This window comes from Aquarana catesbeiana, linkage group LG08 (assembly GCF_042186555.1).
Source record: "Aquarana catesbeiana isolate 2022-GZ linkage group LG08, ASM4218655v1, whole genome shotgun sequence".
In the NCBI taxonomy this organism is placed as follows: domain Eukaryota; kingdom Metazoa; phylum Chordata; class Amphibia; order Anura; family Ranidae; genus Aquarana; species Aquarana catesbeiana.
In genome coordinates, this window is record NC_133331.1 from 78,769,482 (window position 1) to 78,795,872 (window position 26,391).

Below are 26,391 nucleotides of genomic sequence, written 5' to 3' on the forward strand. Positions count from 1 at the left end.
AAATAAAGTCAAAAGGTGCTCCCAAAATCAAAACGCCCAAACCTAACATGTTTCACTCTGCAAATAGAGCTTTGTCGGAGGTAAAAAAGTGAAGGAAATGAGCAACCAAGAGTAGCTGATGGTTGCTCATTCTCTTCACTTTTTTATTTTTTTTTTTTATATTAATAACCCTCATATTGTATCTACGTATATATTCAAGAGAAGTTTAAACTTGGTAGATGTTAATATTACCACATAGAAATAGAACGTTGATTTTTATATATAATCGCAATGACCTCATACCTGATATGGTCCTTTACATTCTTTTTATGATTTGCAATAAAGGTTAAGTTTTAGTTAAAGCGGAGCTCCACCGAAATTTTTTTTTTTTAAAGTCAGCAGCTATAAACACTGCAGCTGCTGACTTTTAAAACATGGACACTTACCTGTCCAGGGCGCCCGCGATGTCGGCACCCGAGGCCGAACCATCTCTCGTTCCTCGGGTGCTGCCGCCTCCATCTTTGGGAAGGGAATCAGGAAGTGAAGCCGTGCGGCTTCACTTCCCGGTTCCCTACTGCGCATGCGCGAGTCGCGCAGCGCAATACGGCTGGTCCCTGCTGTCTCTGGGACCCGTGTGTTTCCCAGCAGACAGCGGGGGGGAACAGGATGTGGCGTAAATAACCGCAGATTCTGCGGCTATCTACGCCGGAAGTGGGTAGAGATACCTGTAATATACAGGTATCTGCACCCCCCTCCCCCCTGAAAGGTGCCAACTGTGACACCGGAGGGGGGGAGGAATCCGATGAGTGGAAGTTCCACTTTTGGGTGAAACTCCACTTTAAGTGGCCTTTTGGTGCGTAGGGAAGCACACCCTCGTCTAGTTCTAGTTTAGTTTTTTAGAATGGTGGTACAATTCTCTATATTAAAGATTAATTTCAGTCAAAATTATTTATTTAGTTTAATAGAGCAGGAAAGGCTTGAACCACTGTCATGTTTTAAATGCCATCTGTGTCCCTTTTGGGGTTTATTTTCTTTAATTTCCTGTTCCGATGCCTGGACGATAACTGAAGTGAAATCTCCCAATGGAGACAGAAGATGCAACAATTTTTTGCTGTCAATGTCCCTACTCTGGAAATTTCCCCAACTTCCTCTCTCAAGTTAGACACAGAAAATAATGAAAACCTGCCCATTCTTCCACTTCTTGACTGTTAGCTGGAGTTGATCTTTAACCCTATTGTACAACTGTAACTAGTCTCTTCCCTCCCATACCTCCCCATTCTATTCCTATGCAGACATGGAGAAGAATCCCTATGTAAGCTCCAAGTTGCAACTTATAGTGTGACTTAGAGATTATACAGCACTGACACGTGGTGGTGATTTAGTAAAAAAAAGAGTGTGCAATATCTGGTGTAACTGTGCATGGTAGCCAACTAGCTTTTAACTTCAACTTGTTCAATTAAGCCTTGACAAAAAAGAACCTGGAAGCTGATTGGTGCAGCTCTTCATAGAAACCAGATTTTGCACTCAACTGTTTTAGTAAATCGCTCCCATTGGGGTCTTCCTAACCCTATGTGACAGTGCTGGGGACCTAAATTCCCAAATGCCAAGCACGAGTGTAGTTTTGTGCAAGTCACATGCTACCCCATACCCTAAAGTACAGAGTGTCTCATTTTGGCTAGTAGATAGGTGGGGGAGCGAAGAGAGGGTAACTTCTGGCTTCTGCAAGACTGACAAATTAAACCTGATACTTTGCCCTGCATGTTGCACAAGAAGTTAATGTACAATCTAGATGTCTAAAACACTAGTAGCCACGTTAAAGAAGTACGCAGTCTGGCAAGCATCTACCAAAGAGGGACCTTCTGAAGACCCCTGTCCAAAGTATCTGAGTCATTCATGCTGTAACCTTACAGCAGTAAGGTGAGGGGCTTGTGCACATTAATGCGTCACTGCAGTGGATTGGCCTAGCATCCGCCATTATTTTCAAGTTTCACGGTGAAAGGAACATCACTTATCTAACGATCTTTGATTGTCACAGTTCTATTGGAACTATTATATCTGTATCAGAGCCCAGGGTGGCCTTTTGGACATTTTATTTTTATCTTAATGTGTTATATCTATTTTCTGTTTTAGATTGCATTTAGCAATACTTGCACTTGTATACACCTACCATTTATGCATTTTTGTACTATTTTTTAGCGGTCAATAATATCACTACGTGCCGATTATCAAGTTTACAGCACATGCTGCACTGAGACATTGTTTCACTTTGCACTTTAGCATCATTCATTACGATGTATTTTAGTTCATAGTCTATTTGCACCCACTACAGCACAATTTGTTTAATCTTTACGATATTATTTCTGCACTAGCACTTTATTATAGTGGTTCACATTTGTCAGAGTTCACAGCGCAGCATCGCAACTTTATTCATTCACTTGTTTATCTGCCATGGATCAGCTAATTAGGTGTTTGCAGCAGTGAACCCTCAGCTTTTTAATTCGTTGACAGCGCGGGAGTACTATTTATATTCTGTTTAACCTCTAGTATCCAGTCCAAACATGCACTTATTTTTTGGAATACTGTACAAGAAGATGTGCTTCATTACTGTCCCAATTATAACCTTTACAGGTGTATGACACTGAGCTGGAGGAAGTCCCCGAATTCCGTGGCCTTACAGACTTCTGTGAAACATTTAAGCTTTATAGAGGGAAGGCTGACGAGAGTGATGATCCTTCTGTTGTTGGGGAATTTAAGGTAAATGGTAATAGAATTTGATCTATGGAGTTATGCAGTGCCAGGACAAGGTCATCCGGTGTCCAGGGCAAAGATGGCAAATTGCGCCCCACACCAGGTGCAGTAGGTGGGGCTAATAGCAGTGCGCGGAGCAAAATGTAATGTTTGTGGCATGTGCTAAAACAGTGGCAATAGCTGTGGTACACCGCAGCAAACTGAGAAAATTGTTGCTGTGTCGGTGGTGTCACTGGAAGAAAAAATCTTTGCCAGTGGTGTTGCTAAGAGAAATGATGGTGCTGCATCGGTGTCAGTGGGGAAAAACTGCCGCTGCATTGCTGAAGGAGGGAAATGGAGGTGAGCTCTGGGGGGGTAAAAAGCAATAAAAGGATCTAGGGGCCTTTGAGGGAGGAAGAGGTGCTGAAAGGACTCTAAGGTGTTGCTCAGATGTGCGACTATCATTGCTGCCCCTCTGAGACTCTGAAACTCTGAAAAACCATCTGTAGCAGAGGGTGTTTGATAGGCACTGAGGATATTTCACCTCCTCGCTGCCTATTTTAAACCACTGACCCCATTGTGTTGCAGTCAAGTACATGCTGTGGCCATGAAGCAAAGCACCAGGCGATGGCATGTGTACAGCCCTGAGCCAGCTGCTTTGTTCTGAGTATGCCATCCTGAGTTTGAGGGGATTTTTCAGTCTCAGCGCTCTCAGGCTCTCTTCTGCCCCTTGCAGGCTGGAGAGAGGAGAAAGCAAAATCCTCTCTGGCAGAAGCTGGTCGCAACTTATTCTGACAGGAGTAACGCTGCAGTCTCTCCTGTCAGTGAAGAGCAGCACGAGCAGTCACATAGGGACTAGGGCACGTGCTCCTTCTGCCCACCCCTTGTCCCCGGCACTGGATATATGGATACTGACAACCTTCACCCTTTTCATTGTGTGGGTAAAAAAAAAAAAAAAACTGCACCCCACAAAATCCTAAAAAAAAAGGCTGCAGTGGTTGCATTTTAGCCATTTAATGCTTCTTCCAGTGTACTGATGCTGTACAGAAATAGAAAATGTGTGCCTCAGTTGCCTTAGCATGAATTGATTGCAAAAACGCCAGTGCCAGTACTGTGGACAGAGCCTGAGCTAGCTCAGACTTAAATATAACTTTGTATTAGGTTTATGTAGAGGAACAGAGGGGGGAGTATAAATGGCTAAGATTAATATTTCAGGTATATGGCCACATTATTGAAGCACTACACCCTGCATTTTCTATAAATACCACTACTATTATTCAGAGCTAGTGTTTACATTTCCCATACCTATATAGAAATTGGGACACTTGACAGGTACGTTTTCTGTGAGTCCATGGCTCCATTAAACACTGAAGAAAACGTGAAAAGGCTCTAACCGAGTGCTCCACATGCTGGCTCAGTACAAGTCTTGCCATACATCATAAAAAAAGCTGAAAACCACAATACATTCTCTTTAAGAAAATTGTTCAGTTTTTAGATATCATGGACTTCTTTAATTAACATTTTGTGAAAATAATAAAATTAAAGTGCACTGTTGGGCTTAAAAAATGTACATGAAGCACACCCCCTAAGGAGCCGCAAGTAGAATAGGATCCCCCACCCTGCACAGCCAGGCACACTGAATTTACAAAGGCACTCAGTCGGACAACAGTCAAGTACTTTTTGTTTTTTATTTACTTGAGGGATTGGGAATTATGAGATACCCACTTGACTTCAGAACAATTCCAGGGACAACTTCTCCTATATACAATCTATACAAACTCCTCTGCCTCCTCTAGCACTTGCGTGTTTGCAGAACTCAACTGCCACACTGACAGTTAATCTGACACAGCAAAATGTCATTGTCCAGCATACATCCTTGTGACTACTGATTCCAGCACCACCTCTTCAGGCACTGCCAACCCACCTGGCTGCAGCTGCCACTTTCACTAGACCTCCTGGCTAGCTCTCCATAGTCCTCCCAGACTGATCACTCACTAACCCACCTGACTTCTCAGGAGATCTCCCGGATGTGCTGACCTGCTCCTGCTGTCCTCACACTTGCTCCCGTGCCTCCAGGAAGGGTGTCCTCCATGTGTATGGGAGATCCTTCCAGCACCCAAGCCCCAGGCCCAAGGTCATCACCCCCCCAGACTAGGGGGCACCCTGCGAGGGCCTTTGACGGCCTTCGACAGCCTCCTCAGCACTTCATCACCATTTTCCATCCGAATGCCCCTGCTGGCATGACTCGTGGCTATTTATGAAGTGTCCTACCCCCTTCCAGCCCCTTTCTGCTGGGGCCTTCATAAATATTCCAAACAGTCCCTCCTAGCTTCCACCCACTGCATCTGAAAGTTTCTCCAAGGTTCCAGAAAACAGGGGGAAGCACCAGAGATGCTGCTTGCTGAGTCATCCAGCCTCCCTGAGTCACTTAACCCTGACCCTGATTCAACCCAGGCCTGGCTCCAAGCCAAACTAATTTGTCTACACTAACAAAACTTATTTACACCTAGCACACTAGCTAGAGGGTGCTACATATAAATATAATAAGAAAAAAGAACTGTCGTACAAACATAATGAAAACTGAGGTGTGGACCTTTTTGTCTAGAAATGCTGGCAGTTGGAGTGTGGTTGGTGTGAATGACATCCAGGCTTTTTTTGTTTTTGTTTTTATAATTCATGTTCACTGTGAATGGTTCTACAGTCATTATGTTTTACAATACAAATAATTAACCAGTCTTGATCTCCTAGGGTTCTTTACGTATATACCCTCTCTCGGATGATCCCGGTGTCCCTTGCCCACCCCGACAATTCCGGGAGCTGCCGGACAGCGGAACTCAGGAGTGCATTGTTCGTATCTACATTATCAGAGGAATAGATCTGCAGCCAAAGGATAGCAATGGCCTGGTGAGAGTCATAACTTCATTATTATTGAACAGCTCCTAACATTTAGTAAGCCGGTGTAAAGATAAGACCTCTGCATAGTAACCCCTCATACAAGAGACCTTTGTCTCAAACTAATGCAGGCCATACATTATGCAATTTTCTTTCCTTGAACCACCCCATCTCTCCTTGACTCCCCATTAACAGTCAGTGCTATTGTATTCTGACAGCGACGCCAGCCAGCCATCAGAATACAATGATTACTGCTGGTGGCTATAGCCACAAGTAAAACCCTGACAGGCTGGTTGTACCTAAAGTCTATCAATAGATCGATTTCAGTACAACCAGCCTGCCCATAGAAGGATCAATAGCTTGCAAGTGTATGGCTTGCTTAAAGCTGGTGTCAGATGGGCACTCCTCAACAAATTTTTCTTTACTGGAAACATACCAGTTAAAATGTGAAATATGTTGTGTAGTACTCTGACTTGCTTTGACAGCCTTTCATACCTCTTTAAAAAATGTAAATTTTTAAAAATTTCTTTTTTGTGCACATTTCTCATGCCTGGTGGTGTGTTTCAAGTGAGTTGCAGTACATTGTAAGGGCCTGTTCATACTAGAATGCCGTGCGGGAAATCCACGTTCCATGCCAGTTTCCCACACCGCATCCCAATCACACTGCCCTTTGCGATCTGCTTCGGGTGTCGGTGCAAAGTTCATGACTCCCCAAATGCTGGTTGCAAACGCAGTGCATTTGCCTGCAACCAGATCACATGATACAAAAGTACCATGTGATCCGGTTGCAGTGCGTTTCCAAAAGTAGTGCATGCACAGAAACCGTACAGCGGTTCACATAGATGGGCCCTAAATGTGTTTCTTTGCTTTTTTGCTTTTGCTTTTTAACTGTTAACCAAGCAAAAGTGTGCCACTGCGCATGCAGAAGCAAATGAAAAAAAAAAAGAAGGCTCAAGCAAACCAAGATGTATGTGAAAACACAACGTGTCAGAAAATGCAATAAATATGCATGTGTTTTTAAATTCCAAAAGATGAATTGGATGTACAACCTATGTTTGTCTGCATAGAAAAGTCAGTGTGCAGGTAGACCGAGGGTATTAGATTGTCTTTGCCTAAATACAACCATTTTCCTTGAGATTTTTTTTTTTTTTTCTTCTCCATCTCATTTCCCCAAAAATTTTTAGGGTCCCTGAGAATACGAAAGAAGGTTTTTTTTGCTCACTCTAAACATTTTCTCTTAATGGATAATTCTTCTTATAATGGATATAAATATCCCTATTTATCGTTCGTTTTTTATTTTCATTTTAGTGTGATCCTTACATCAAAATTACTCTGAGTAAGAAAGTGATCGAAGATCGGGATAACTATATTCCTAACACTTTGAATCCTGCATTCGGAAGGTATCTTCAAACTGTAATTAATTATCTTTAAAATCCTCCCTTCTGTAAACCTCAAATTCCTGAGACCGCTCCTGAGTTCCACCATCTTGGATGTGATGTCAACAACCCCAGCAGTAACTCTAATATACAGTAGTATTCCCATTTGCTGCTCCTCCGGCAGCTACATGAAGGTTATGTGAGAAGCTGAGGAGAGGAGTTGGACAGCGAGTATTTAGACACTTTCAGAGAAGGACAGGGCTATAACATGCATGGAGGGAGGGGACGGCGTTAAGGGAATTTTTACTTTTGATGTCAGGTTTAAAGACAAATTTTGCAAGTGAATACAAATACTTTATAAAAAGGAAAATCGCAAGCATTTTAAAATCTTGATTTTTCTGTGTTTTTTTTTCACAGTTTTGGAGACTGTGTATATATAACTAGTTAAGGAAGGTGCACACAGGCATTGCAATTCACAAAAAATGTAAAAATTCCCCAGCCACCAAACTTGCCATCTGTAAAACGGGACCTGTGTAAATCTGAGTTTAAACTCCAGGCAAATGACTTGATACACAGATTAATATACAGGTGCATCTCATAAAATTGGAATATCCTAAAAAAAAGATTCTCTTGTAAAAAAAAGAATATCCTAAAAAAGTTAACTTATTTCAGTAATTCAATTGAAAAAGTGAAATATATATTTTATATAGATGTGTTACATGAGTGATGTATCTCAAGCATTTTTCTTTTACTTTTGATGATTATGGCTCACAGCTAGTGAAAACCCAGAATTCATTATCTTTACATAAGACCAATGGGAAATAAGGATTTCTAATACATAAATGTTGACTTACTGAAAAGTATGCCCATGTACAGTATAGTATGCACTCAATATTTGGTCAGGGCTCCTTTAGCATAAAGTACTGCTTCAGTGCAGCCTGGCATGGAGGCAATCAGCCTGTGGCACTGCTGAGGTGTTATAGAAGCCCAGATTTCTTTTGATAATGGCTTTCAGCTCATCTGCATTGTTGGGTCTGGTGTGTCTCATCTTACTCTTGACAATACCCCACAGATTCGCTATGATGTTTAGGTCAGACGAGTGTGCTGGCCAATCAAGCACTGTGATACCATGATCATTACCAAAACCTTAGATGACATGGCTTTCCAAATCATTACTGACCATAAAAATTTCACACTGGATCTGCAACCTGTATTCTGTGCCACTCCACTCTTCCTCTACACTCTGGGACCTTGATTTTCAAACGAAATGCAGCATTTTCCACAGTCTGTGATGATTTGGGGAGCCATGTCCTTATTCTGGTGTTGGTCCACTGTGTTTTCTCAACTCCAAAGTCAGCACAGCCCTCTACCAGGAAATTGTAGAGCACTTCCCTCTGCTGACCAGCTTTATGGAGATGTTGATTTCATTTTCCAGCAGGACTTGGCACCTGCCCACACTGCCAAAAATTACCAATACCTGATTTAAGGATTAGGGTATCGCTGTGCTTGATTGGCCAGCAAACTTGCCTGACATAAACCCCATAGAGAATCTGTGGGGTATTGTCAAGAGGAAGATGAGACACCAGACCCAACAATGCAGACGAGCTGTAGGCCGCTATGAAAGCAACCTGGGCTTCCATAACACCTCAGCAGTGACACAGGCTGATCGCCTCCACGCCAGGCCGCATTGATGCAATAAATCATGCAAAAGGAGCCCCAACCAAGTATTGAGTGCATACAATACTATACATGGACATACTTTTCAGTAAGCCAACATTTCTGTATTAAAAATCCTTTTTTTTATTGGTCTTCTGTATTTCAGAAAATTTGATTACATAATTTTGGGTTTTCACTAGCTGTAAGCCATAATCCTCAAAATTAAAAGAGATGCTTGAAATATCACTACGTGTGTAATGAATCTATATAAAATATAGGAGTTTCACTTTTTGGATTGAATTACTGAAATCAATTAAATTAACTTTTTGATATTCTAATTTTTTGAGATGCACCTGTATGAAAACTGATTTACCTGCAAAAATATTTGTATTTCTGTTGATCCAATATGAGATTTACACAGGTCTGCCACAGAGCACAGCCCTGTCTCTTCTCCAGCCTATGATTGAACAATGAAAAGAGAGGCAGCATACTGATGAGCTCATCTTTCTGTTTGCTCTTCTTTCTCATCGGCATCCTCACTGATTAGCTCCTTGTGCTGCTTCTCCCTTTGCCAGTCTGAGCTCTGCTGCTGTCTACGGCACTACAAGAGATTGATACCAAGTCAAATTCAGGTCCTAACACTGCTTAAATTAAACATATTTAACCGCTTGTCGGCCGTCATGACGCCATACGGTACGGCTCTCATTCTGGGGGGGGCGTCGTATGACATCTGTCCATTTAAACAGGGAATGCGCACGATCGTGTGCACTCATCCCTGTTCCTTCAGTGGCGGCGTGTCACGGAGACACCGCTCGCCACCTAGGGGGTGAACAGCCATTGGGCATGGCTGTTTACCACGTGATCGGCCGTGATGAACTCACGGCCGATCACAGATGGTATTGCCCCACTCTGCACGACGCATGCGCGCGATCACGTCGGGGGCGCCGTGTTCCTGGGAACACTGCTCGTCACCAACGCTGGTAAACAGCCATTGGCCGGCGGCTGTTTACCACGTGATCGGCTGTAATCCTTTCACAGCTGATCACTAAATGTAAACAGAGCGGTAACGAGATGTTTCCGGGTTCTCCTCCTCACACACCGATCGTGTGTGAGAAGGAGATTGCGGTAACATCTCGTTACCGCTTACAGTGTACACCAATCGCACTGATTGCCCCCCCAATAAAGAGGACCTGTCACCATCCATCAAAGTACTTGTCACAGTCCATCTGAGTACCCGAGTACCTGCCACCAGGCCATCAGAGTATCGGAGTACCTGTCGCCAGGCCATCAGAGTACCCGATTTGCAGCCCATGCCTCATAGAATATATGTTGGGGTGTTTGCTTTCCAAAATGTGGTCATTTTGTGGGTAATTCCACTGTCCTGGTGTTCAAGGACCTTCAAAAGTGTGATAGGTAGGAATGAAATGAGATGTGTAATTTATGGTCCTAGAACGCCTGAAGGTACTACTTCAATGTTGGGCCTCTGTATGTGGCCAGGCTGTGTAAAAGTCTCACGTCGTATTGCCATACTCGGGAAGAGTAGCAGAATGTATTTTGGGGTGTGATTTTTGCTACATACATGCTATGTGTTAGAAATATCTTATAAATTGACAACTTTGTGTAAAAAGAATGCATTCTCATTTTTTTTCCACATTTTCCAAAAATTTCTGGAAAAAAATGAACCATTCAAAAGACTCATTATGCCTCATAGATTATACTTTGGGATGTCTGCTTTGTAAAATGGGGTCATTTTGTGGGCAATTCAATTGTCCTGGTGCTCCAGGGCCTTCAAAAGTGTAATAGGTGGTTGAGAAATGAGATGTGTCATTTATGCTTGTAGAACGCCTGAAGGTGCTACTTCAATGTTGGGCCTTTGTATGTGGCCAAGCTGTGTAAAAGTCTCACACATGTGGTATTGCCATACTCGGGAAGTGTAGCAGAATGTATTTTGGGGTGTAATTTGTTGTATGCATATGCTGTGTGTGAGAAATAACCTGATAATATGACAATTTTGTAAAAAAAAAAAAAAAATCTTCATTTTGCAAAGAATTGTGGGAAAACATTACAACTTAAAAAAACTCACCATGCCACTTAATACCTTGGAATGTCTACTTTCTAAAAAGGGGTCATTTGGGGGGAATTTGTACTTTCGTGACTTGTTAGTGTCTCAAGAAATGAGATTCACCTGATGTACTGAAGGCCTGATCAGATGTGATCAATTTTCAGTGATTGGCGCCATAGTTTGTAGACTCTATAACCTTCACAAAGACCAAATAATATACACTAATTTGGGTTATTTTTATCATAGATATGTAGCAGTATAAATTTTGGCCAAAATTTATGAAGAAAAATTACTAGTTAGCAAAATGTTATGACAGAAACAAAGAAAAAGGCCTTTTTTCACAAAATGTACGGTATGGCACAAAAAAAAAAAAACCCACTAGTGATTAAATACCACCAAAAGAAAGCTCTATTTGTGTGAAAGAAAGGACGCAAATTTCTATCCTAATGAATATTGCAATTTATATTCCAATAGAATGTACGAACTGAGTTGTTTCTTACCTCAAGAGAAAGACCTAAAGATTTCTGTCTATGATTATGACACTGTGACACGGGATGAGAAAGTTGGAGAAACTATTATAGATCTGGAAAACCGATTCCTTTCCCGCTTTGGAAGTCATTGTGGCATTCCACAAACCTACTGTGTGTAAGTGTAATTTTTTACGCAAAAGCAATTTGTCTGTCCGGGTCCCCAGTAAGGCTTTCCAGGCAACACAACCAGTTCAGCACTTCAGTTGATTGTTTGATTGCTATTGCATCCCTTCTGTTGGTAATCTGGTGGTCCTGGCACGTCTGCTGGTGGTGCTGGCACATCCCCCTTGCTACCTTTTTGATATGGATATAAAAATACAAGATGCTTCTTAAAGCCACCATTCGGACACATATTTCTCTAATGCCGCGTACACACAAGCGGACTCTTCGCCCAGACTGGTCCGACAGTCTATCCGACAGACTTTCCTACCAAATGGACTTGCCTACACACGATCACACCAAAGTCCAACAGATTCGTACGTGATGACGCACAACCGGACTAAAATAAGGAAGTTGATAGCCAGTAGCCAATAGTTGCCCTAGCGTTGGTTTTAGTCCGTTGGACTAGCATACAGACGAGTGGATTTTTCGACCGGACTCGAATCCGTCTGAAAGATTTGAAACTTGTTTTATTTCTAGGTCCGTCGGACTTTTGGGGAAAAAAAGTCCGCTGGAGCCCACACACTATCGAATTGTCCGACGGAGTCCGGTCCGCTGGGCCAAGTCTGCCGGAAAGTCCGCTCGTGTGTACGCGGCATTAGAAGTCTGAATGTTATTGGAGATACAAGATGCTAAATACTAGTCTTTATTATCGAAAAGTATAAAAAACCTTTTTGTTCCCGTATCCATTCTAAAGCTTTTTCCCCTTACACATGTCTTATTGACTGGCTTTTAAAATCAACTCCAGATTAATAATCCATGCTCTTTGCCGTATATTTTTATAGCACAGGAATAAATCAGTGGAGGGACCAGCTAAAGCCAACACAGATTTTGCAGAATGTGGCCAGATTAAAGGCAGTCCCTCCGCCGGTGTTCTCAGAAAGCGGAACCAAAGTCAACTTTTCAGGACGCGACTATCTACTCGAGAATTTAGGTGAGCGGAATCTTTCTAAACTGCCAGACCTCAATTCAAGCATAAAGAGTCCTTTTTAATGACTAAATGTCTGCTTTACTTTTACAACTTTGATTTGATAACTAAAGTTCCTCAGGTTGCATCCCATAAAATGAAAGGATGCCTTGAAGCCATACAAAGCAACTCATTGGTAAAACCAATCATATTTAATTTCTTTTAAACAGCATATTTGTGAGAACCTGAGCAAAGGGAATACTTTTTATTTATTCTAGTGAAATATCCATTTAATATTTCAGTACTATGTGCTCTGGCATTTGTCCTTTCAGAGACCTTTTCCCAAGAATTTTTTTTTTTTTTTTTTTTTACTTGTGTTGACTTGTTTTCCCCTACAGCCACTAGAAGAATGGCTTCTTAATAAGGAAATACAAGAGCACTAATGATGTGGAAAATTCATCAACTCATAATACCCAATCAGATTTTATCCATGAATGGTTCAGACCTAGAGAACTATGTAAGATAATATCTGATTGTCATGGGTGCATCCAGCACGTTGCATTTTGTCTTACTACATAGGTCAGTGAAAGCACATTACTGGTGGGGAAAAAGGATTATGATGGAGTCTGACCAATCCTGCAGGAGCACTCAGAAGTCCATAATATTTGGACTCCTTAATATGGTTCTGCCTTTAATGAATCTTACCATTTTGGATTATAAATATCATGTTACAATTGTATTTACACTCACCGGCCACTTTATTGGGTACGCCTGTTCAATTGCTTGGCAACACAAATTGCTAATCGTCCAATCACATGGCAGCAACTCAATGCATTTAGGCTCTAGGGTTTACAGAGAATGGTCTGAAAAAGAGAAAATATCCAGTGAGCAGCAGTTATGTGGATGAAAATGCCTTGTTGATGTCAAAGGAGAATGGGCAGACTGGTTCAAGATAATAAAGGCAACAGTAACTCAAATAACCATAATGAAGGTATGCAGAATACCATCTCTGAATGCACAACACATCAAACCTTGAAGCAGATGGGCTTCAGCAGCAGAAGACCACACTGGGTGCCACTCCTGTCAGCTAAAAACAGGAAACTTAGGCTACAATTCTCACAGGCTAACCAAAATTGGACAATAGAAGATTGGGAAAAAGTTGCCTGGTCTGATGAGTCTCGCTTTCCACTGTGACATTCATATGGTAGGGTCATAATTTGGTGTAAACAACATGAAAGCATGGATCCATCCTGCCTTGCCTCAACGGTTCAGGCTGGTTGTGTAATGGTGCGGGGGTTATTTTCTTCATGTAGATACTTGCCAGCACACCAAGGATCAGCACAAGGTGACATCCAAATGGTTTAGTTTATTGCATGATCACAACACAGAAAGGTGCAACGTTTCGGAGTCACGCAGGACCGCTTCGTCAGGCATGTGAGGAGATATTTTCTTGGCACACTTTGGGGTTCCTTAGTACCAATTGAGAATCATTTAAATGCCATGGCCTACCTGAGTATTGTTGCTGACCATGTCCATCCCTTTATGACTACCTTGTACCCATCTTCTAATGACTACTTCCAGCAGGATAATGCACCATGTCACAAAGCGCAAATCACGTCAAAGTGGTTTCTTGAATATGGCAATGAGTTCACTCTACTCCAATGGCCTCCACATTCACCAGATCTCAATACAATAGAGCACCTTTGGGATGTGGGGGAGGGAGAGATTCACATGATGGATATGCAGCCGACAAATCTGCAGCGACTGCGTGATGCGATCATGTCAATATGGACCAAAATCTGAGTAATGTTTTTTGTTGAATCTATGCCACAAAGCATTAAGGCAATTCTGAAGGCAAAAGGGGGACCAACCCGGTACTGGCAAGGTGTACCTAATAATAAAGTGGCTGGTGAGTGTATTGTCTATAGCAATGGTGGGCTTTGAGTGAAGCCTTAAGCTGGGTTCACACTGATGCGAATTCAATTCGCATGACAGGAGAGTGTGACTGGCTTGCAATGGAGCCAGTTCACACAGCTCAGAGGTGGCTGCGGTCCGGATTGTAGAAGGGTCTTGTGCATCTTTGGCTCAGTTTTAGGTGTGAATTCAGGCAAAAATTCAGACCTGATCCACACTTGAATTGGTTTACTGGGGCACACCGGACCACCTGCTGTGAACCGTGGCCACTGCAAGTCTGAACCCAGCATTAGACCTCACCAAAGGGCTGCACATAAGTCAATGAGTACTCGGTGTCAGAGACAAGCACACAAGAGGATATAGTCAAAGCTTAATGGTCTGAGGCTGTGAACAAGATGTGTAGAGCTTTTGTGGATATAATACAAGAGATGGTTAGAGACTGCAGATGTGATACAGGAGTTGTTCAGAGACCACAGACATGATGCAAGAAATAGTCAGAGAACACAAAGTACAGGAGACTGTTGGAGACGGTACACATGATATAGAAGTTGCTGGAGACATTCTTCAGGAGACAGTCATAGACTGAAGACAGTATTGCATGGGACTGTAGAAATCACTGCTACATCGAGCCGCACAAAAAGTGCCAAAGATTCACAGGTTGGGCAATGATCTGTAATGCCACACTTGCCTGAGTTCTTTGCTGACCTGTGAACATGTTGCCCTTGAACTAAATTTCAAAAAAATTATAGGACGAGGTAAAAGCAGCCATCACATTCCCATTGCGGGAACAAAATATGCATAATTTGATAACATGTTTTTTAACACATCACCCTAATGTTTTATTTAGAGGCAAATAAGAAAATGCATCAGCACTTGGGACCTGCCAATGAGAGGCTTGCTCTGTATGTACTACGAAACCAAGGTCTAGTTCCAGAACATGTTGAAACCAGGACATTGCATAGCACTTTCCAACCAAACCTCCCACAAGTAAGTCATCCTTATACTGGAACACTGTTTTTTTCTTTATTTTACTCAAAAGTACAGATTAATGGGCACATGAAGGATAAGCATAGAGGGCAGACAACCCATGAGACAAATACATATCCAGTCATGTAACAGATTAGATGATCCCTGAAAACCCTTCTCTTCAGAGAAGCCTATTCTACCCACACCTAACAACTGTATTTTCATTTTTTTCCATCAGCTCATACCCCACAGTTATTACCTTTTTGTATTCCACTTGACCCTCCCTTCTAGATTGTAAGCTCTAACGAACAGGGCCCTCTGATTCCTCCTGTATTGATTTGTATTGTAAGTGTACTGTCTGCCCCATGTTGTAAAGCGCTGCGCAAACTGTTGGCGCTATATAAATCCTGTATAATGATAATAAATAATTAGGGGGGCATGAGGACTTTTGTAGTACTGGAATTCTAGGTATAATTCCTACCAAGTTTACATGAATTCTGTAGGTGATCTAGTATTTGTGTGGTTATCAACAGGATTCCCCTTAGAAACCAAGAACCTGCCGATAGGTTAACAGAAAACGATTCATGCAAAAAGCATAGAGGCTACCATTGCTGGCCTTGTCTTCTGAAATGCTAATTGTTTGCTTATCAGCCTATGCAGTACTTTTAAAAGCTAAATTTACCTTTATAAGAAAAAAAATAATACGTTTACATATTTTTGCAGGAAAAAAGTGCATTCATTTTTCTCACAGGGGCCTGAAAAGCATAGCGCCCAAGATCTGTGGATTGTCAGTGCAACGCTGGGCTCCTGCAGACCTGTCCTTCAGCTTTCTGCCCATTCCTCTGTACGGGCTTTAGTTTAGAGAGCTGGAGGAAGTGGCATTGGACTATGGGTGTGCTAATCAGCACCCTCACAGTCCATTGAAGTTTTAGTCACAGATCCCTGTGAATGAATGAGTTACATAGTTACATAGTAGTTGAGGTTGAAAAAAGACACAAGTCCATCAAGTCCAACCTATGTGTGTGATTATATGTCAGTATTAAATTGTATATCCCTGTATGTTGCGGTCGTTCAGGTGCTTATCTAATAGTTTTTTGAAACTATCGATGCTCCCCGCTGAGACCACCGCCTGGGAATTCCACATCCTTGCCGCTCTCACAGTAAAGAACCCTCTACGTAGTTTAAGGTTAAACCTCTTTTCTTCTAATTTTGATTGGCCTTGTGTCTTGTTAAACTCCCTTCTGTGAAAAAGTTTTATCCCTATTGTGGGGTCACCAGTACGGTATTTATAAATTGAAATCCTATCCCCTCTCAAGCGTCTCTTCTCCCGAGAGAATAAGTTCAGTGCTCACAACCTTTCTTCACTAATATCCTCCAGACCCTTTATTAGCTTAGTTGCCCTTCTTTGTACTCACTCCATTTCCAGTACATCCTTCCTGAGGACTGGTGCCCAGAATTGGACCGCATACTCTAGGTGCGGCCGGACCAGAGTCTTGTAGAGGGGGAGAATTATCGTTTTATCTCCTGGAGTTGATCTTCTTTTTAATGCATGCCAATATTCTGTTTGCTTTGTTAGGAGCAGCCTATCATCTACTAGGACCCCCAGGTCCTTTTCCATCCTAGATTCCCCCAGAAGTTCTCCCCCCAGTGTATAGATTGCATTCATATTTTTGCCACCCAAATGCATTATTTTACATTTTTCTACATTAAACCTCATTTGCCATGTAGTTGCCCACCCCATTAATTTGTTCAGATCTTTCTGCAAGGTTTCCACATCCTGTGGAGAAGTTATTGCCCTGCTTAGCTTAGTATCGTCCGCAAATACAGAGATTGAATTGTTTACCCCATCCTCCAGGTCGTTTATGAACAAAATAAATAGGATTGGTCTCAGCACAGAACCCTGGGGGACCCCACTACCCACCTCTGACCATTCCGAGTACTCCCCATTTATAACCACCCTCTAAACTCGCCCTTGTAGCCAGTTTTCAATCCATGTACTTACTCTATGGTCCATGCCAACGGACCTTATTTTGTACAGTAAACGTTTATGGGGAACTTTGTCAAATGCTTTTGCAAAATCCAGATACACCACTTCTACGGGCCTTCCTTTATCTAGATGGCAACTCACCTTCTCATAGAAGGTTAATAGATTGGTTTGGCGAGAATGATTCTTCATGAATCCATGCTGATTACTGCTAATGATACCGTTCTCGTTAATAAAATCTTGTATATAGTCCCTTATCATCCACTCCAAGAGCTTGCGTACTATTGATGTTAGACTAACTGGTCTGTAATTCCCAGGGATGTATTTTGGGCCCTTGTTAAATATTGGTGCTACATTGGCTTTTCTCCAATCATCTGGTACCATTCCAGTCAGTAGACTGTCAGTAAAAATTAGGAACAATGGTCTGGCAATTACTTGACTGAGTTCCCTAAGTACCCTTGGACGCAAGCCATCCGGTCCTGGTGATTGATTAATGTTAAGTTTCCCAAGTCTAATTTTAATTTTGTCCTCTGTTAACCATGGAGGTACTTCCTGTGATGTGTCATAAGGATAAACACTGCAGTTTTGGTTACTGAAGCCCCCCGATTCCCTTGTGAAGACTGAGGAGAAGAATAAATTCAATACCTTCGCCATCTCCCCATCCTTTGTAACCATCTGTGCCGGCGGATCCTCGCACAGCCATGCCAATTTTAAATGCAACAGCTGCTGGGGGGAGAGAGAGGAACCCCCACCCATTGCAGGGGTGAGGGGGACATGCCGCAACATATCACATGTTCAATACGGGTGTAACATCTAACATTTTGTAAAGGTAAACTTCTCCCTTAGGTCAGTGACCCAGGACAGTCTGAGTTTTCTGATCTACACAAATGTTTCAGGTCGGAAACATTTAAATGCAGTGGCTCAAAACAGCCAGCGGCTACAATTCTTAGAGTTTAGCCACAGTAGTCCCATATTTCTTTGACAGGCTTTAGCCTGGTACACATCTATTTTATTTATTTATTTTTTGCTCAACCCAGCGGATTTAATGAAAAAAAACAAAAAAACAATAGCTCAGCTCTGGTTGGAGCTGCTGTACGAACAATCTCCCCTGCTGTGCTAGTGTGTTCTGACAGGGAGAATGCCCCACCCTCCCGCCAGAACACTCCAGTCAGCGCTCTCAGCCATTGGCTGATTGGGAGCCGGTCAGCTGCTGGTTTTCCAGAATGCTTATCTGACAGAAGCCAATCTAAACGGCCCCAGTTCCTGTCAGACCGACTGCCATACACACGGGCCAGAATGTTGGACGTTTTTTTTAAACTGGTTGATGTCACCCGGCATACAGCCGGTGTGTACTAGGCTTTACTGTAATTAGTTCCCACCCACGTTTAGAGCAGTGAATCTGTATGATTCTGGAAAAGACCATAATGTTTACTTCTCTCTAGATCGGGGACTGATGTGAATGTTTCATTTTACTCTGGTGTGCAACACATTGATGGGAATAAAATTGGTTATTTCATGCCTGTGTAAGTGGTCAAATTTGCCTTTTATATTGTAACATATTTTCTACAATCTATCAAATTATGTTTTAAATCACACATTTCTTAATTGCTATCAATTCATCCCTTGCAGGGCAGACTGGAGATGTGGGTTGATGTCTTTCCTAAAAGTTTGGGACCTCCTGGACCTCCCTTCAACATCACACCCCGAAAAGCCAAGAAGTAGGTGATCTTGCTTGGATCTGTTTCAATGAAAGCTTCAGTCAGATTTTTCAGACATAAGAGCATAAGGTCAAAGAATATGTGCCAAGTATGAAGTACTGTATATATTTTTCTAGACATCGGTATTAATATTGAGGTACTAGTAATAAACCAAACTGAAGTTTAAGCCTTCCTTTTCTAATCTACCAACAGCAGCTTTGCTCTGGCTGCACTTAAAGCCAAACTCCAATCTCTGTCTCTTTTTGTTGTATTAGCTATATCCTGCGAGTAATAGTATGGAACACTAAAGATGTGCTGCTGGATGAAAAAAGTATTACTGGGGAAGAAATGAGCGATATCTATGTCAAAGGGTAACATTTATTTATTTACCTAAATGTTTAACTTATAAATATCTATGAAGTATTTTCATGCACATATTGACAGCTTTTATGTAGCATTTTAACATTTTAGTTAACTGGTTTTACAATGTAGTTTTATGTGCTCTAGTGAATTTCAAATGTAAAATAGATAAGAATTGTGAATGTTTAAAGGAAAACTTTCTTAATGATGAAACAGATTTTTTTTTTGTCCATCTGTACTGAGAGCTACTATATGTAAGCTACCATTGTTGACGACATGTGAAAATGTCCATTGCAATGTCGGTAATTTAAGTTACTGACCCATAACAGGTATAGCTATCAAGAATTCTAACTTTCATCTACCAAAATGCCTATTCCAGCTTAGTGACTCCGTATTGAAGCTACACAAGGATACAACTGGCATTTTCAGCTGGAGGTTAGCAGTGGAAGCTTCCACATTTATCTCATGATTTAAAAGATAAGTTCACCTTTGAGAACATGTTATATGTTCCACCTGTTTTAGGGTGGAACATGTAACCTGTTGCCACTGCTGCAGCTATTCTCCGACCTTATGCCTCTAGTGACCGCAAGCTGGGGATCTTCTCCCCAAATTCACTGTCACAATTAAAAAAAAAAAAAAAAAAGACGTGGCCATGTGGGGCTCCGCCCACCCAGCCATGTCATTCATTCACAGAGTTCAGTGAATGAACTACAAGTACTGACATCCTTTGCAGCTGTTGGCTACCAGTGAGCATTGCTCAGACATTCACATGGAGCTTGGCCCATTTCGATTTTGTTACAGGAGTGGGATGGGAAGTTCCCTTCCTGCTGCTGTAACACAGCGCTGTATACAGCTGAAGCTACCATACAGTTTATACAATGCATATAGCCACACTGCATCCCCACTGAGGGAAATACTTCATTTGGACCAGCTTGGATCAAACTATTTAAGATCACTACAAACATCACTAAAAAGATCTACTTTAAGTCATGTGGCTGTAAATTTTAAATTGCATTGGACTTGCCTGCAATTGACTGTCACTTTTTTTTGTTAATAAAGACACCTATCTTGGTATGTTTGCTTTATGAAATAAGTTTAAAAGGGTTACTATTTTTCTATAACTGTATTGCGGCTAATTTGTGTGGTCATTTTAGGTACAGACCCTGTTTAGAGGATGACCGCTTCCCAATTCTGAACTAAATAAAGGCAATTCAGTGGAAGAGCAGACATGGTTGTCTGCAATACAGTCTGCTTGGTTGTGTTTATATTGGCTAAATGAGCACCAGATGAGAATCGGCAATTGGAGATCATGCCAGACCTGCATTTATAGGCTCGAGAGCTTCCTTTCCTTGTTACTCGATTTCATGGCTGGTCTGCGAAGATCCGTATGTGAAACACACTTGTAAACACACACTCAAGAGTTTTTAATCAGGGCAGACTTTATTTGGAAGCTAGTGAAAGCATAAGTTATCAAGGTCATATAAAACTCAAATGTATGTGCCTATTGCTTTTCAGCTGGATTCCCGGCAATGAGGAGAACAAGCAGAAAACAGATGTGCACTATCGGTCATTGGACGGTGAAGGAAACTTTAACTGGCGATTTGTGTTCCCGTTTGAATATCTTCCAGCAGAACAGCTCTGTGTTATTTCTAAGAAGGTGGGCGCCTGAAATATTGTTGTGCCTGTATTAAATATGTTGAGTGTAAAGCCAGTGAGTTCTCATGTGTGGCAGAGATTTACTTCTACCGAGATCTGACTCAGTCACTCCGGTTTCAGGTCTTTTTAGAATTTCAGTTTTGCCAGTTTTTCTTCTATGCTTTATTGAAGCCAATACAAAACTTCAGCTAGGGCATAGAGATGGTGTTATAATGTATTCTAGAACTAAAACAAGATGTTAAGCCGGCCAAAGACAGTAGGAATCTCAGCTACACATCTCACCGACATATATCTCTCTCTCTCTCTCTCTCTATCTCACCAACAGATTCAAACCATGTATGGACAGGTTGATTGTACCCAAGTTGATTGGGTGATCGACTTGGGTACAACCAGCCTGTCTGATTTTCTAATTATTGCCAGCGGCATTAGTCTAAACTCTGTGTCAGATCTTCAAGCCTAACTCCAGGTTTCTTGTGACTATAGTTCATTTGGACCAAGCTGGTCCAAATAAATGATTTGCTTTATGCGCTGCATAAACTGTATGTAGCATCAGCTGCATACACCATTATGTTTTAATAAATAAAATTTTAAAAAAATATTATTTTTGTAAAGTATGCCATTTTGTAAAGTATGCCATTGTGGTCTTCAAGATCATATAAATTTCCCATAATCCTAAAACAAAAAGGTCATGGCATAGACACTTAGACTCAAAAAGTGACCATTATCTATTGACCCATGTAGCATGTACTCAATAAATGTATACTATTCCAGTAACCTATTTTTTTTTTTTTTTTTTAGCTTTTATTTCTGCTTAGTAAATACCAAATACCAAATACAAAATCAAGTAATAGACACCTTCACCTCACCAATATTTAAAAAAAATACAGTGTTGTCTTTTACACACATTGACCCCCACACGTCACAGCCTAAATCTATAACTATTCAGAAACCTATTCAAATCTATATCAATTGCCTTAAGGCAACTTAAGGACTACCTGTCCTGTTCCTGCAACAAAATCAGGTTGGGCTGACAAGAAGCCTTGTACTTCTGAATACAAGGCTTCCTGTAATTGGCTGAGGTGGAGATTGACATCATCCACCTGCCTCTCTACCTCATTCATAAAACACACGTGCTCAGCCCAACTCCATTTTGTTCCATGAGTACGATGAGATTTCCCCGTCCTGCTACTATAACATAGCACTGTACACTAAATGTAGTTGATGCTTTGTACAGTTTATACAGTGCTGACAGCTGTCACATAGTAGCAAAATATTTTGTTTGGACCAGCTTGGTCCAAAATATTTAAAGTTGCAAGAAACCTGGAATTATTCCGGGTACACCCGATCAGATTATCGGACGAGGTTACTCCAATATACGAAAATTCTCGTTCTACCAAATTCAACTACAGAAGTGATGGAATGTGTTAAATTTTGTATGTGTTCTTTCGTTTCTGAGCATGAATAGTCTTGCTCTTATGATTTTTTTCGGACGAAAACTGTAATAATTAAATGAAAATTGGATGTTGTGTTCACATATGACAAAAATTTTATAGTCTGCACATCCACTTTGTTGTCCAAAAATTCAGAATTGGCCGTTGAAAGCACCATACTAACGATCTGAAATTGGCAGAGTGTTCATTGGACGAAATTTTACTTCTGATTTTCTGATCGTGTGTATGGGCTCTTAGGCTTTAAACGGGCTTAATGATCTCATAATACAGTGTCTGGGCCTGGCCAGCTGAGGCAAAGTGATAGATTCTGTTTTATTTGCATAGTCTAAATGCATGTATGTGTATATTTACCTTGTTTGTACTTTCAGGAGCATTTCTGGAGCCTTGATAAAACAGAGTTCAAGTTGCCACCAAAGCTTATACTTCAAATCTGGGACAATGACAAATTTTCCCTGGATGACTACTTAGGTATGGGCATCTGAGATCTGTGATAAGTAAATTACTCTGGTAAATATCTAACAATACAAATTACCATGCCCCCACACATACACACTGTGATGACATTTCCAATTTTTTGAACTTTATTTCTTTAATTTTCCTAATCTTGAAACTAAAGTCCACCAGAGTCTCTATGAAGGACAGCGGCTGCTTTACATTTGCTAACAGCCAGGTAAGGTCTGTGCTTTCCATTAGGAGGCCTCACTATTGGCCTTGGATGTGATCATCTGATTCTCTATAGTACAAGCAACCATATGTTTAGCATTCATGTAAGATGGAAGTAGAGCACTTCAGGGAAAGGCAGTAAATCTAGCTGACGCTTTTACTAGTGTACTAACTGAAGTCACAGAAGGCTTTTACCAAAATCATTCTTTAAACAGTAGCATGTTAGTGTGTCCGTGTTTGACCCTCTCTTCCACAAAGAGGCGTTGAGAGTATTAAAAAAAAAAATCTATATTTATTAATGAAATAGGGAAATAGCCAGTTGTCTGGGATGCATATCTTGTACATTGCAGTTTACTTTTGACACACCGCAAATTCAGTATATACAGTGCCTTGCAAAAGTATTCACATAATTTTTTTTTTTTTTTTTTTTTGTAAAGCAAACAACAAATAGGACAAAATAACAGAAAAAGTAAATATGCCTAACTGTTCACCCCCCTAAAATCAATACTTTGTAGAGCCATCTTTTGCTGCTATCACAGCTCCAAGTTGCTTTGGATAAGTCTCTATGAGCTTGCCACATCTTACCACTGGGATTTTTGCCCATTCCTCCTTGCAAAACTGCTCCAGCTCCTTCAAGTTGGATGGTTTTTGCTTGTGAACAGCAATCTTTAAGTCTGACCACAGATTTTCTGTTGGCTTGAGGTCTGGGCTTTGACTAGGCCATTCCAACACATTTACATGTTTCCCCTTACACCACTCAAGTGTTGCTTTAGCAGTGTGTTTGGGGTCATTGTCCTGCTGGAAGGTGAACCTCCATCCTAGCCTCAAATCACACACAGAGTGGTACAGGTTTTGCTCAAGAATATCCCTGTATTTAGCACCATCCATCTTTCCCTCAACTCAGACAAGTTTCCCAGTCCCGACTGCTGAAAAACATCCCCACAGCATGATGCTGCCACCACCATGTTTCACTGTGGGGATGGTGTTCTTTGGGTGGTGTGTTGGGTTTGCGCCAGACATAGCGTTTTCTTTGGTCAAAAAGTTCAATTATAGTCTCATCAGACCAGAGCACCTTTCTCCATACATTTTGGGAGTCTCCCACATGCCTTTTCGCAAACACAAAACGTGCCATTTTGTTTTTTGCTGAAAGTAATGGTTTTCATCTGGCCACTCTGCCATAAAGCCCAACTCTATGGAACGTACGGCTTATTGTCATCCTATGTACAGATACTCCAGTCTCTGCTGTGGAACTCTGCAGCTCCTCCAGGGTTACCTTAGGTCTCTGTGCTGCCTCTCTGATTAATGCCCTCCTTGCCCGGTCTGTGAGTTTTGGTGTGCGGCCGTCTCTTGGCAGGTTTGCTGTTGTGCCATGTTCTTTCCATCTGGTTATGATAGATTTGATGGTGCTCCTAGGGATCATCAAAGATTTGGAAATTTTTTTTATAACCTAACCCTGACTTGTACTTCTCAACAACATTGTCTCTTGTTTGGAGAGTTCCCTGGTCTTCATGGCAGTGTTTGGTTAGTGGTGCTTCTTGCTTAGGTGTTTTCAGTCTATGGGGCCTTTCAAAAAGGTGTGTATATGTAATGACAGATCATGTGACAGATTGCACATAGGTGGACATCGTTTCATCATGTGACTTCTGTAGGTAATTGGTTGCACCAGAGCTTTTTATGGGCTTCATAACAAAGGGGGTGAATACATACGCACATGCCAATTATCAGTTTTTTTATTTCTGAAAAATAGTTTTATGTTTTTCTAATTTTACTTTACCAACTTAGACTATTGTGTAATGATCCATCACATACAGTTGGGACGGAAAGTATTCAGACCCCCTTAAATTTTTCACTCTTTGTTATATTGCAGCCATTTGCTAAAATCATTTAAGTTCATTTTTTCCTCATTAATGTACACACAGCACCCCATATTGACAGAAACACACAGAATTGTTGACGTTTTTGCAGATTTATTAAAAAAGAAAAACTGAAATATCACATGGTCCTAAGTATTCAGACCCTTTGCTGTGACACTCATATATTTAACTCATGTGCTGTCCATTTCTTCTGATCATCCTTGAGATGGTTCTACGCCTTCATTTGAGTCCAGCTGTGTTTGATTATACTGATTGGACTTGTTTAGGAACACACCTGTCTATATCAGACCTTACAGCTCACAGTGCATGTCAGAGCAAATGACAATCATGAGGTCAAAGAAACTGCCCGAAGAGCTCATAGACAGAATTGTGGCAAGGCACAGGTCTGGCCAAGGTTACAAAAAATTTTCTGCTGCACTTAAGGTTCCTAAGAGCACAGTGGCCTCCATAATCCTTAAATGGAAGACGTTTGGGACGACCAGAACCCTTCCTAGAGCTGGCCGTCCGGCCAAACTGAGCTATTGAGAGGAGAAGAGCCTTGGTGAGAGAGGTAAAGAAGAACCCCAAAGATCACTGTGGCTGAGCTCCAGAGATGCAGTCGGGAGATGGGAATAAGTTGTAGAAAGTCAACCATCCCTGCAGCCCTCCACCAGTCGGGGCTTTATGGCAGAGTGGCCCGACGGAAGCCTCTCCTCATTGCAAGACACATGAAAGCCCGCATGGAGTTTGCTAAAAAAAAACACCTGAAGGACTCCAAGATGGTGGGAAATAAGATTCTCTGGTCTGATGGCCTTAATTCTAAGCGGTATGTGTGGAGAAAACCAGGCACTGCTCATCACCTGTCCAATACAGTCCCAACAGTGAATCATGGTGGTGGCAGCATCATGCTGTGGGGGTGTTTTTCAGCTGCAGGGACAGGGCGACTGGTTGCAATCGAGGGAAAGATGAATGCGGCCAAGTACAGGGATATCCTGGACAAAAACCTTCTCCAGAGTGCTCAGTACCTCAGACTGGGCCGAAGGTTTACCTTACAACAAGACAATGACCCTAAGCACACAGCTAAAATAACGAAGGAGTGGCTTCGCAACAACTCCGTGACTGTTCTTGAATGGCCCAGCCAGAACCTTGACTTAAACCCAATTGAGCATCTCTGGAGAGACCGTAAAATGGCTGTGCACCAACGTTTACCATCCAACCTGACAGAACTGGAGAGGATCTGCGAGGAGGAATGGCAGAGGATCCCCAAATCCAGGTGTGAAAAACTTGTTGCATCTTTCCCAAAAAGACTCATGGCTGTATTAGATCAAAAGGGTGCTTCTACTAAGTACTGAGCAAAGGGTCTGAATACTTAGGACCATGTGATATTTCAGTTTTTCTTTTTTAATAAATCTGCAAAAATGTCAATAATTCTGTGTTTTTCTGTCAATATGGGATACTGTGTGTACATTAATGAGGAAAAAAAATGAACTTAAATGATTTTAGCAAATGGCTGCAATATAACAAAGAGTGAAAAATTTAAGGGGGTCTGAATACTTTCC

General features: G+C 41.6%; 1 protein-coding gene across 3 annotated transcripts in view; it reads left to right on the plus strand.

Moving 5' to 3' along the window:
- Positions 1-26,391, plus strand: part of MYOF (myoferlin) — a gene marked incomplete in the record, with an annotated part of 231,955 nt that overhangs the window by 195,184 nt on the left and 10,380 nt on the right. For all 3 annotated transcript variants that reach the window (XM_073596030.1, XM_073596031.1, XM_073596032.1), the window contains 10 exon segments: positions 2,608-2,733; positions 5,455-5,610; positions 6,907-6,998; positions 11,167-11,337; positions 12,167-12,315; positions 15,050-15,189; positions 18,782-18,870; positions 19,125-19,220; positions 20,725-20,866; positions 22,685-22,784. In XM_073596030.1, coding sequence (XP_073452131.1) covers positions 2,608-2,733; positions 5,455-5,610; positions 6,907-6,998; positions 11,167-11,337; positions 12,167-12,315; positions 15,050-15,189; positions 18,782-18,870; positions 19,125-19,220; positions 20,725-20,866; positions 22,685-22,784 — 1,261 coding nt within the window.